This window comes from Anolis carolinensis, chromosome 2 (genome assembly GCF_035594765.1).
Source record: "Anolis carolinensis isolate JA03-04 chromosome 2, rAnoCar3.1.pri, whole genome shotgun sequence".
Taxonomy (NCBI): domain Eukaryota; kingdom Metazoa; phylum Chordata; class Lepidosauria; order Squamata; family Dactyloidae; genus Anolis; species Anolis carolinensis.
The window spans coordinates 130443258-130457322 of NC_085842.1; the positions used below are offsets into that span (position 1 = coordinate 130443258).

Here is a 14065-nt window from a genome sequence, read left to right on the forward strand (position 1 = left end):
CATCTTGTATTGTAGCTATGGATTTTTTAACTTGGAGCTATGAATTTCAACTGCTCCATATTCATTTATGCCACATGGTTACAATCGTGGTGCTATTGGCTTAATGCGTCCTCTGTCTCACCTTAATTTCCAGGTGCCTTTCTGCATGAGACAAAGTCCTGTGTGTGTTGGAGTGAGGCACTTCAGGATAACGCAGCCAGCCCACTCCCACTCCAGAGCCATGGTTTTCCTCCCTGTGGCAGGACGGCTCAGGAGCAGGAAGGGATTAGTCGAATCATTCGGAAGTGCCCCACTTGACCGTGCCACTGCCCTCCATTGCACAGACCTCGGTTCTTTAGATAATTTATGGCATTTGTCAGAGTGAAAGCTGGAGAGGGCTCCTGCACCTTTAATCGTTGTGTAGAAAAGAGAACGTCAGAAGGTGTTGCTTGTCACACAACCAGGCAACAAGCAACTTTTGCTGAAATTTCATCTTCTAAATAACAATGAAAGGCACAGGAGCCCTCTTCTATTTTTGCTGTGGCATCCCTATTCATAGCTGCATTTACATATGGTACTTTAAAATGTGATATCGGATCTCAGCATACCTTTATAAATTGCATTTTGTCCTGTGAAATCAAGGTGATGTTCTTGCCACATGCCACTCTTTTATTGCAACAAACTGAAATAAGAGAGTCAAATGAAAGTCCTACACATAATTACATTATTTAATTTTCTGCCATAGTATGTAGTAATGACTGCCAACTTGCTTTAGACAAATTCATGAAGGCAGAAAGATTCCTTATACTAGTTGCTGGGGAACTTGTAGGAGGCCGATATGATGCCCTTTGTGGGCCCCCCGTGGGCCACTCTATGAAGAAAATGCTGGACCATAAGACTGGTGGTCTGGTCTTTTTACGTTCCACTCTTGCTGTTTATTTCCCAAGGCCAAGAGCTTTTGGCAGTCTTTCATAGCATGAAAGGGTAGCTCATCAGTCATTCTGACGTAGTTTTGTCTATGCTCCCCCCCTCCCCCAACCATTACCTTTCAACATAGCAGATGCTGTGGTAACCTCATGGGGAAAAGCTGCTTCAAAAGAACTCACCCAATCCTAAAGAACTAATTTAGACCTAGCAAATGCCATTTTAAGAGCCAGCACTGTATAGTGGTTTTGAGAATTAGAGTGTGACTGTGGAAACCAGGGTTCAATTCCCTGTTTGGCCATGCATGGATCTTGGAAGAGTAATACACTCTCAGCCCCAGAAAATGCAATGATAGGTTCATTTTTGTGTCAGCATAAATTGAAAATGACTTGAAGGTACACATCAACAACAAACACCATTGTAGAGTGTGGTGATAATCTTTCTAAAATCTTCTATTGCCTTTATTTTCTTTCTCTCCCTAATCACCCTTGCGTCTGTACCTCAGAGGCATGTACAACAGTTCGACACTAAATACAAGGAAAGTGCTGGACAAATCGGATTACTTCACTATTTGCGACATCAGAGAAGTGTCCCAGCTAATCAGATACTTCCTATTACCACTGTGATTTCGTCTGTTCCTTTTCCACAACGGAACAGTCAGCCAGGGCATTAGAGGGTCATGAAGATCAGAAATATGAGGCAGCTGCAGCACTGTGAGAGCAGGAGTGGAAGGAGGACAGACATGGATGTCTGGGTATACCTGGCAAAAGTACATGTAGGTGATGGATCTAATGAAGAATCTCCCCTCAGGCTGGCCAAAGTCATTTGATCCCAAGTGGGGCACGGGGTTGTTGCTGGCAAAGCAAGCCTTGGGTTGGCATCACGTCAGTTCCTGCCTCAGACATTCCCCTCCCCTGCCAAGCGCCGAAGCCCCTGCTGTGTTGGATTGTAGCTCCAAGGTTCGTGCCAAGCGAGCCATGGAGTGTGTGCCATTAATGCACTAGGGGCTAATCCCTTTGTGTCTTAACAAGAGAGCAGTTTCCCCCTTCTTTCCCTACAGTCTTTCTCTTGAGCAATCAAGGTCGAGCGGGATGGGGGTGAGTGTGCAAGTGTGTTGGGGGTGGTGGTTGTCAGGCCTGATCCTTGTGTGTTGGGATAACATTCTGGAAAGAGAACATGCCATGTCACATTCCCATGATGCATTATGGTGCACTCTATCTTGATAAGGCTCAAACGCTTTCCTTTTCTTGGGCCCAATTATAATTAATTTTTACTTGCTGAGGCTTTTGCTTTTGTTCTCTGTCTTAAGCAAAAGGGCTGAAGATGAAGTCCCACCTCAACAATCCCATATTCTGCTTCAATGCCAGGCTAGCAAGGTAGATGTATTGGATTCTTTGTAATAGATTTGTCTTTTCTGCAATGGCAGACTAATGATGCAATCCTTTCCGCTACTAGCACTCGAATAAGCACCACTGAATATCATCAAACTGTACTTGTGTCATAAAACTAGGCATAATGATATCTTTTCATATCAGATGACTTTAGTTCCTTGCCGTTTTTTTCTAGACGGTCAGCAAGGCATTTCAGGAAGCCACTTAATTGCTTTGATGAATCAGACAAATCCACCTTCATCAATAATTGCCTTGGAATGCTTTTCCGAAACTCTATGTCTTCTTTTGCCATATCCAAAATAAGCCCAGGAACTACGTCCAAGAAGAAATCTCTCCAAGAGTGGTTCGGATAGGTGCTGATAGTCACATGGGTAGAATGAGATATACCAGGAGGTGTGGCAGCTTGATGAATAGTTCCTCTTGGAAAATATAACAAGTCTCCTGGCTTTAATATGAAGTTGTGTGTTGGAGCCCCAATTTTGTCCTCAGGTTCAGCATTGTATTGTTGAGCTAGAGGTATAGTGGGCTTGTATAGCCTCCAGTGCTTTTCTCCTTCAAGCTGCAAGATAAGCACCTCAATATCATCATAGTGTGGAGGGAGGCCTTGGGACCCTGGAGGAGTTATGTAAATATTAGATCCAACCAACGAGCCAAAGAAGCATTACTACTTCTCCTGGATTTTCCAGAGCTCATTCTTAAATCTCTGAGGTTGATGAAATTGTATTGTTGCCTTTTTCTGATCAAAATCCTTCTTCAGCTGTGCATAGCTGACTTTGCCATCTTTGTTAAAAACCTTCTTTTTCCCATTAATACTCTTACAAACGTTAATGTCCTTTCCATAATATAAACCATGCTTGACTATGCCTTCCAAGTCAGTTAACTGAAACAGTGACGAATAGTAAGATGCCACAGTAGGGTCATCTCTATGAAGTACCAATGGCTTTTTCTCCCAGTACTCTCTAAAAAATTCATCTTCCTTGATAGGTGAAACCAAACCCTCAAATACATCCTGTGGATGGTCATATTTCCAAAGCTCATGGCTAGCAGTTTCATGTTTGGCTTGTTTGCATGGTAAATGTTGTTCCCTCTCAGTTCCAGATTGTCTCTCTACTTTCTCAGGCATAATCCTCATGCCCGGGAGGGAGGACTGCCTGAGAAGAAAGAAAGAGTGGTCATAATGATATCTTGTGAAGTCAATGTGATGATGTTCTAAATGAGAGATGAAGCAACAGATGCCTAAGAAGTGTTTTCTCTGGGATTACAGCAGCTTCTCCCAACTTGGTGCTTTCCCAGTGATAAAACTAAAAAAGGGTCATCATTTTTGGTCATCACAGATGATGGGTGTTGTAGTCCAGCTCATAATAATACACATCGGGAGGGTTCAGGGTTGACAAATTTTAAAAAATCACGCTTGTTGTTAACTGGAGAGTTCTTAATAGTGTGCACTTGTTCATTTTAAAGATGATTGGAAGTAATATCAGCTTCTCATGAACTATTCAGTTTAATAGCCAGATTAACATCAATTTTTCAAAAGGATCTCTCAAGAGAAGCAAATCATTTTCTCAATTTAAGATCAATCCCAAGTAAAAAATATTACTAAATTGAGAACAATGAAGCATGTAGAACAAGCCTTGGAAAAGACAGCATCAAACTCAAAGCTTCATTTTTCTTTTCTGACAGTCACTTGACATTCTTGACATTGCTAACCATGCTCAGTTGACATTGAGCTCTTTTATGTGTTGTGTGTGTGGGCATGTATTTATTTATTTGGTTTGGTTTTTAGTTTTAAAGATTTTTTTTCATCCCACAAGCTGCAAGGTTTTCCAAAGGATGCTGATATTTCCTTGAGGTGTCTTCCAACTCTATGATTCTATAATTCTTTTCCTTCTTGTTTCTCAGTGGCAACATTCATTCTCTGTTCTCTGTTAGTAGGAGTGATAGAGGATGCGGAGAATTGCCACTGAAGAAAGGAGCCCTGGGTCTCATTCTCCATACTCCCTTTAATAATACCTAGCAATACCAAAGATCTAGCTTAACTTCATCACACTCCAGGTTTTGTCATGTCTAAAAACATCAGTAAATACAATGGAGTAGAAGCAAGGAAACCCAAGAGTATCATGATACTACACCACACAGGTGTTACATCATTCAATTATACAAGAGAATTGGAAGAGGAAGAGCCACAGGGGAGCTTCCATCGTTCAGTGTTATGGAATGCTTAACAAAAAAAATCACTGATACATGGACAATTGTATCTACGGCCATTAATATCAGCAGAAGGTCACTTTCACCAGACTCCATTTGTAAGTTTTTAGAGTTACTTGGTTGGCCTCTTGGAGATAAGAGTGTAGGATGAGATGGATAAGCTTTGAATGCTTGTTTTCTTGGGTAACAATTCCCAGAACTCCCTCACCATCATAGCCACTAGTTTTGATAATTTCCTATGCCACATTTTCAACTGAGTGTCTGTACCTTTGGTGTTGTTTGGCTCATGAGCCCTGTGCCTTCTTAATTCGACACATATCTTAAAGCTTGGACTAGCATTAGGATAAGAAGGGATGTTGTTAAATGGATTTCCACTTCAGAGCCTCAGAATCATTAAGCCAGGCTGGCTTTGTTTTCTGAATTTTCATAAAACTGCAAAAGGCTACTGATCTCACTAGCATCTGAATCAAAACAAACAGGGGCATATCCTTGTGACCAGGTTGTATGAGAGTTTCCTTTATTTTCCTTTGCATATTTTTCTGCTAGTGAATCAGTCTAAATGCCATGGCTTCCTAGTGGTAGAGAAATCCTAACACAGTCTTTCCATTAAGCAGGAATCCATTCCTGAACCTTGAGGTCCTTTTGAATTGTGAATGGTGCCAGCTAGTGATGGGAATGAGCAGATTTCTTGGAATAGTTGATACAGAATGTGATAATGGGAGGCTCATATCAGCCACAGTGTTTAGTAGGTTGCCTAGAACACGTGCAACCTTAGTATTTGTCAGCAGAACTGTTAACTGTCACAGGAACTAATTCTACAATAACAGTGCTGACCCCCACCTGCTCATTTAGCAGATTCCTTTCACTTATATCAGAGCTGGAGGACATGCCACCCTCCAAACATTGTTGGACTGCAGCACCCCTCAGTGTTGATAGAGCCAATGATGAGGGATGATTGGGATTACAGCCCAGTATTATCTGGAGAAACACATATTCTACTGATTTAAGTAGATATGTCTTTTTCCACTTCTGGTTTTGCACTTCACAATACATTCTTCTTTGTTCACGCAGTCATTTCCGACTCTTCGTGACCTCATGGACCAGTTCACACCAGAGCTCCCTGTCAGCCGTCGCCGCCCCCAGTTCCCTCAAGGTCAAGCCAGTCACTTCAAGGATACCATCCATGCATCTCGCCCTTGGTCGGCTTCTCTTCCTTTTGCCTTGCATTTTCCCCAGCATCATGATCTTCCCCAAGCTTACCTGTCTTCTCATTATGTGGCCAAAATACTTCATCTTTGCCTCTAATATCCTTCCCTCCAGTGAGCAGCTGGCATTATTTCCTGGAGGATGGACTGGTTGGATCTTCTTGCAGTCCAAGGCACTCTAAGGATTTTCCTCCAGCACCAACGTTCAAAAGCATCTATCTTCCTTCGCTCAGCCTTCCTTATAGTCCAGCTCTCGCATCTATAGGTTACTATGGGGAATACCATTGCTTTAACTATGCAGGCCTTCGTTGCCGGTATGATGTCTTTGCTTTTCACTATTTTATCGAGGTTGACCATTGCTCTCTTCCCAAGAAGTAGACGTCTTCTGATTTCCTGGCTGTAGTCTGCATCTGCATCACAATACATTACAACTGCCATATACACGGGAATATATTAACAAATCTACCATGCAAGAAGGGGAAACCATGGGTAATATGTACTGTTTTGAAATGAGAGATTTTAGCAGGAACTTATAATAGCATCACACTGGGGGGCCTAGAAAATTCCTAGAGAACTATTGATAGAATTGCATGGAGAACCAAGAAATTCCTAGAGAAAATATATTTTATTAGTGTGGGTAGGTGAAACGGTGGGTACCAGTCCCACTGGTATAGGGGTTGTGTTGTGCTCCTATAGTAAGCACTGTATAGGTAAAGTAAAGGTTTCCCCTGACGTTAAGTCCAATCATGTCTCACTCTGGGGGTTGGTGCTCATCTCCATTTCTAAGCTGAAGAGCCGGCGTCCGTAGACACCTCCAAGGTCATGTGGCCGGCATGACTGCATGGGGCGCCATTAGCTTCCCGCCGGAGCGGTACCTATTGATCTACTCACATTGGCATGTTTTCGAACTGCTAGATTGGCAGGAGCTGAAGCTAACAGTGGGCGCTCACACCGCTCCCGGGATTTGAACCTGGGACCTTTCGGTCTGCAAGTTCAGCAGCTCAGCGCTTTAGCACACTTCGCCACCGGGGCTCCATAAGCACTGTATACATGGGGTGAAAAAATTATTTGTTGCTTTGGGAAACATCCTTAAAAATGAGAAGCAGGAAGCAGCTTTTATGAGATCCAGCTAGTGGACCCAGCAATGGCTTGGCTCATATGAACACCAGCATCTTCAGGATGATTTCATCAATGCCCAGAACACCAAAACCATTCACCAGAGCACTCTTCATGTGAAAATTTAGCATGTATTGTCAGTTGTCTAAAATCCAAGCCGCCTATAACATTTATTTCCCCACATTAAGATTATGCAGTATTTTGGGGCCATTTCCCTCTTACTCTAAAATGAAGGAACCAGAATGGCAGAATGAATGAGTTTGTGCTACGAGACATGGAAATTTTATCTCTTGGAGGATTAACAGGCAGGTTCTGTTTTCACAGTTCAGATCTAATGCGTCATCATGTTGGGGTTTATTAAGCAATATTCTCTCTGATCAGATTGAGTTTGAGACCCAGTAGTATGCACAGAACTCCTTTGTTTTAAGGGTTCAGAAGTAATTATGATCCTACGTACATGAATGCTAAGATTTCCTTAGAGTTTGTGTTGGAACATATTTCTAATACGTATAACAGGAGACACAAACATCCACGGCTGTTTTTCATTATGGGCATTACATTAGAATTATGTTTGTATTTCAGCATCATAATCAACCCTACATCCCTGGTCTGCTTACAACAAGGGGTTCTCAGGCGTACTGTAGGTACTTACAGATGGAAGGTTCCTGGTGTTACCAAGTGTGGGGCTTCAGCTTCTCTTAGCTACAAATAGAATTGCAATTGACCATCACACAGTTGAGCTCCAGCATTTGTTTTAGTGTATGTTCCAGCCAAATTGATGGGCATTAGAGCTTCTAGGTGTTTGAACAACAGACTTGTCTGTCCCAAGACACTATGCTCCTAAAACAGAGCTGCAAATGATGCTTTGCCTCCCAGCTAAAGCATTTTGGAATGTTTTAGGTGAAAAAAACTCTCTATTATTTGCCCTTTGTGGGTACTAACAGTAACAAATTAAATAATCAGTAATTTGCTACTATTATCCCATGTGCCAAATCTGCCTCTTTGTCTAATTGCAAGGCCAGACCTAGTGGGTAGCATTGTCCCGTCTCTTTTCTCCCCTTCTCATTGTTCAGCCTTCATATGTTACTTTGAATGTTCTGGGTTTGCAGTGGGGGTGGATGTATTTATATATAAACATTGAAGGACTGCAATTGCAAAAATAAAATGAAATGCATATTTGAAAGCACTGTCCATAGCATAAGAGGATTGCAACTAATCAGGTCTGAAACCCTATTGATTTCACCTGGAAATGTTCCATTTCCAGTTTTTAATTGGTTTCACATCAAGTCAAATCAGATTGCCCACTTGAAGTCATTGTCACAACCAGATCAAAGTCCATTTTACAACCTAGCTGGACAACATGGTTGACCTTGCATAATTGGCTCTGAAACTACAAAATTATAGCAAGCACTAAAGAAAGAAGTGGGAATCTGTACCATGCCATCCTTTTGAGACAGCATCTCTCATCGTGCATAATTCACAGATTTACCTGCACTTACTTTCAAATAATTTTTGTAGTTAATTCTACACAGGACTTACAACAGGGTAACAATTTCAAAGCCAACATGATTTTTGCACATTAAAGGCATCATCTAGAAGACATTGAGAGTGCTGAATACTACAAAAACAACTAAGCACTTTGTGATACTTTGAATATTAGACCATTTAATATGCTTTGGGGTTATCTGTGCATAATAGACTGGTTCAAGTCATTTCAGTGTGGCATAAATCTTCCAGAAAATTGTTAACTCAATTTACCTCTGTAACACAAAATATCAGAATATCCATTATTATTAGAGCTTCAATCCTCAATATACCTTAACAATTAATACATTCTACCAAACTCAATGGAACTTATTTCTGAGTAAAAGTGTGTTTCATTATCTTTTCTGAGTTTCTTTTTAAATTGACAGTTCAGATAAAAATACTTTTAATTGATAAGATTACCCAATATCTTTTCAGCTTTTGATCATCACCTTTGGTTTAAGCAATTTAGCAAAGCCCTCCAGAGAATACAGCATGTTGTATTTACGGGAACTCTGGCGTGGACTGGTCCATGAGGTCACAAAGAATCGGAAACGACTGAGTGAATGAAGAAGAAAAAAAGAGTATTTACAGAATAGCAGAAATGAGAATTTATCATTTGGATTGACTCTCTGTCATATGTTGCTAACTATTTCCATCCCAGTTCTAAGTCAGAAAGCAAATCTAAGTTGATGTTAATAGATCTTATGATTAGAATACTTTGTTTAGTATTACTTTCATACTTGATTTAGTTACCACCTGGAAAACCTGAAGGAATTACAAGCATCCTATAGTGATATGTCGTGTGGTTTCTGTGATTCAGCTCCCCCACAAATCTCTTGTTCTGTTCAGCATGTCTCATGAGAGGGCTCTTCTACCATTAACTGTGAATTCGAGGGGCACATTAGGGGTTATGAAAAGGGTTGTCAGATCACAACCTAAAGATCTACATGGCAGCCCTCTGTGTTGTAACCCAGTAACACAATGTTACACGATTTTTGTCCCTGGGTTATAAATGTAATTTCCTAATTAATAGGTTCTATCACAAAAACATGGAAACAGTTTATTAAACTGCATAAACTTTGTTTTTGTGGGACATCTGGCAGTACATTTTGCTGTAGTTTTCCAGTGAATCTTCAAGAAGGGAAAAAAGAATGACCTAAACAATTACCGTCCAGTCAGCCTCACTTAGATACCTGGCAAGATTCTGGAAAAGATCATTAAGAAAGTGGTCTGCGAACGTTTAGAAACAAATGTGGTCATTGCTAATAGCCAACACGGATTTACCAAAAACAAGTCATGCCAGACTAATCTGATCTCTTTTTTCGATAGAGTTACGAGTTGGGTGTGGATGTAGCGTACCTGGTTTTCAGTAAGGCCTTCGACAAAGTCCCCCGCAACCTTCTGGCAAACAAACTAGTAAAATGTGGGCTAGACAAAACTATGGTTAGGTGGAGCTGTAATTGGCTAAACAAACGAACCAAAAGGGTGCTCACCAATGCGTTGTCTTCATCTTGGAAAGAAGTGATGAGTGGAGTGCCGCAGGGCTCCGTCCTGGGCCCGGTTCTGTTCAACATCTTTATTAACAACTTAGACGAAGGGTTAGAAGCCACGATCATCAAGTTTGCAGACGACACCAAACTGGGAGGGATAGCTAACACTCCAGAAGACAGGAGCAGAATTCAAAACGATCTTAACAGACTAGAGAGATGGGACAAATGCAAGATACTTCACTTTGGCAGAAAAAATGGAATGCAAAGATACAGAATGGGGGGTGCCTGGCTCAACAGCAGTATGTGTGAAAAAGATGTTGGAGTCCTCGTGCACAACAAGTTAAATATGAGCCAACAATGTGATGCAGCAGCGAGAAAAGCCAATGGGATTTTGGCTTGCATAAATAGGGGTATAGCATCTAGATCCAGGGAAGTCATGCTCCCCCTCTATTCTGCCTTGGTCAGACCACACCTGGAATACTGTGTCCAATTCTGGGCACCACAGTTGAAGGGAGATGTTGACAAGCTGGAAAGCGTCCAGAGGAGGGCAACTAAAATGATCAAGGGTCTGGAGAACAAGCCCTATGAGGAGCGGCTTAAAGAGCTGGGCATGTTTAGCCTGCAGAAGAGAAGGCTGAGAGGAGACATGATAGCCATGTACAAATATGTGAGGGGAAGTCATAGGGAGGAGGAAGCAAGCTTGTTTTCTGCTGCCCTGCAGACTAGGACGTGGAACAACGGCTTCAAACTACAGGAAAGGAGATTCCACCTGAACATCAGGAAGAACTTCCTCACAGTGAGGGCTGTTCGGCAGTGGAACTCTCTCCCCCAGACTGTGGTGGAGGCTCCTTCTTTGGAGGCTTTTAAGCAGAGGCTGGATGGCCATCTGTCAGGGGTGATTTTTCCTGCTTCTAGGCAGGGGGTTGGACTGGATGGCCCATGAGGTCTCTTCCAACTCTACTATTCTAGGATTCTGTGATTCTATGAATTTCTGATAGAGTCTCAACCAATTCAACATAATTTGTGGCAGCCACAAAAACAAAGTTTCTGGAGTATAACAACTACTTTCAAAATAATTACCACACAATTGAACAGGAAACAACACTTTCAAACTAGGAACAGAATTTTTTTTTAATTTTGCTACAAATTTTGTAATCCAAGAAAGAGATTATTAAAACACAAGAAACAGTCTGTGGGGAGGGGACTATATAAATGCTGTGGCTTTATTAACTACCACAAGCTTGAGTTGTGGTCTCACCCCAGTTACGGTTAAGACACTTACATTTTTGCTAGTGTTGGCTCAGTGGCATCTAAATGAGTGAGGTAGCATTTATAGCTAAACATCTCTCAAACTCTCAAATTCCTAGATTTCCAAATACAATCCTGTTCTGTATATATATCCTTACACTGCTCATTCATCTGCCTAAAATAGCATAATTCCAGGCACCTGTTTCCCCAGTCTCCATCAAGGCTGAAGTGAGGGACCCCAGAGCTTTCCTTAGCGGAGCCAGGCATGTGGGTCACAATGCTGTCTTCAGGTGGCTCTGCAAGGTGGTCTGGGGCTGAAGGTGCCACCCCAGGCCAGCTCGGGAGGAATAAGGAGCACCCAAGGTGTGAGTCTGGGGTGGAGCAAGAGGAAAGGGGAAGGATTGGCAGGCCTTTTGGGCTAGTGTGTCTTGATCTTGTTTCAACTTACATTGATATACATCTTGGTTCTGAAGCCCTATGAGATTAAAAATCTGAACATGACCTGTGGCTGTGTATGTTCCAGAAAGTGCTAGAAATTCCCAGCAGCAGCTAAGGAGGGTATTTAAGTAAGGTAAAAGGTAAAGGTTTCCCCTGACGTTAAGTCCAGTCGTGTCCGACTCTGAGGGTTGGTGCTCATCTCCATTTCTAAGCTGAAGAGCTGGCGTTGTCCGTAGACACCTCCAAGGTCATGTGGCCGGCATCACTGCATGGAACGCCGTTACCTTCCCGCCGGAGCGATACCTATTGATCTACTCACATTTGCATGTTTTCGAACTGCTAGGTTGGCAGAAGCTGGAGCTAACAGCGGGTGCTCACTCCGCTCCCCGGATTTGAAGCTGGGGCCTTTCGGTCTGCAAGTTCAGCAGCTCAGTGCTTTAACACACTGAGCCACCGGAGGCTCCTGGTATTTAAGTATCCATTGCCATTTATACTTTCTAGTACTAGTCACTGGCAGCTACTAACTTCCAGATCAACGGGCTAGTGAATCCACTCTGGGTTTTAGTGCAAACATTGAAGTAGCTACCCAAGGTTCTGAACCCTCTTCCCTGAAATAGGCCGTTCACGAAGACTAAACTTGAGAGTAGATTCATTGCCTCCTTAATATGGAAGCCTGCAGAAAAAAGGAGAATGATCACTATGTGCTTGTAGACGTACTGAATTTACTCTTTCAAAAGTCCAATGCATTTTGGCCTGTACGCAAATAGACTCACCTTCTTTGGGGGCATTAATTTAATCAAAGGCAGAAATGTCAGAAATCTGTTTTTAATTATCAATCCATTTAATGGAGAAATTGTAGGTGAATTTCTGCCTGACCCTTGAAGAAGGCGAACTACAAGCACATGAAGACTATTCTTCTATTTTCTTCAGATTTGCAGTACTGCTATGTGCTTTCCAGTCTCTATTCTGCCACTGGCACTGGTGTCCTCCTGGTCTTTCTTTTCCATGTTTCCCAACTGATCTTGTGACTCTCTTTCAAAGGAACATTAACTGATTTGTTGTTGCCACTGTTACTGGCTCTTTTCAATTTGGCAGTGACATGTTTTCCCAGTTTTGGAGGCTCCGCTTGTTTGCATAAGAGGCAGTCACTGGCAGATCATCCTTCCTGCGACATTGGTATTTTCACTCCTATCACAAATGTCTGATCAGTTTAACTGAACATTCATACCCAAAAGAACATTGAAACAGCAGTTCTGATAACAATCTAGGATATATCTTTTTGGGTAGGGACTTCCAAAGTCTGGGCACTGCAAGCTGCAAGGCCCTTTCTATCCCCAATCCCCAAGCTGTAGTACCTCTGACACAGAGGGACAGGGATGGAACTGGACATGCCCCCTGGTTAGTGCAAAATGAGGCAATCCTTGAAATACCTTGGCCTCAAACCATTAAGAGTTTTGCAGGCACTGACCATACTTTGAATGAACCTGGAAATCAACCCAGAGTCAGATGAAGAAAAATAGAGATGCCATGGCATTTCCCTGCAGTCATTTTGCCCCAGCTTCTGCCAACCTAGCAGTTTGAAAACATGCAAATGTGAGTAGATCAATAGGTACCACTCTGGGAAGTTAACGGTGCTCCATGCAGTCATACCGGCCACATGACCTTGGAGGTGTCTACGGTCAACGCCGACTCTTCGGCTTAGAAGTGGAGATGAGCACCACCCCCAGAGTTGGACATGAATACTTAATGTTAAGGGGAAACCTTTACCTTTACTATAGAGCCGCAAGACACTATAAGAGCCATCCTGTTCAACTCCTTTCCATACAGTAATATACAATCAATCCATTCCCAACAGATGGGCATCCAATCTTTGTTTGAAAATATCCAGAGAGGGGGATATCACTATACTCCCCATTGAAGTCAGGCAGGCTCCCTCCGTCCTATCCTTCCGTAGGAAGGTTAAAACTTGGTTGTGGGGCCAGGCCTTCGAATAAGAATCAGCAGCATTAATTACTATTATGTACGCTGGAACTCAATTGACAGACCCAGTCTTTTAAACTTGAACACGCCTATCTGTATTTTATAATGCGTTCTATGAATGTTTTATGTAAGTTAATTTTTAACTGATTTATAGTGTATTGTACAGGTTTTATATGTGTGTTTTATTGTAAGCCGCCTTGAGTCCCCTGTTGGGTGAGAAGGGCGGGATATAAATGTTGTAATAAATAAATAATAAATAAATACTCCGAGCTAGTTTAGCATCATTCCAGCCTGGATGTGACCAAAGCATGTGGGACAGTAGCCAGGATTTCTAATTGAATTCACCATTTGGTTTTTTAATGACAATTACACTTGGAAAACTACCGAGAATGGCTAAACATTATAGAGCTTTCCTTCTCTTGATATATTTTCCAAACTTGGGTGCACCTGTATTTCTCAAACACCATCTGGTTTGAATTAAGACCTTTCATCATAGGAGGAGAAATACTCATGCAGGTGTTCTGCTTTACTGGCAGCAACACAGAATTGGATTGAAGTTAAT

The 14065-nt window shown here is 42.1% G+C and overlaps 2 protein-coding genes across 3 annotated transcripts in view; one reads left to right on the top strand and one right to left on the bottom strand.

The window, feature by feature from the left end:
* Positions 1-14065, top strand: part of gcgr (glucagon receptor) — a 44807-nt gene that overhangs the window by 8781 nt on the left and 21961 nt on the right. The gene's annotated exons all lie outside the window — the stretch shown is intronic.
* LOC107982419 (ribosomal oxygenase 2-like) lies at positions 567-6852 on the bottom strand. The gene is given in 1 exon segment (XM_062970522.1): positions 567-6852. A coding segment is annotated over 1 exon segment (1017 nt). The 5' UTR covers positions 3427-6852; the 3' UTR covers positions 567-2409.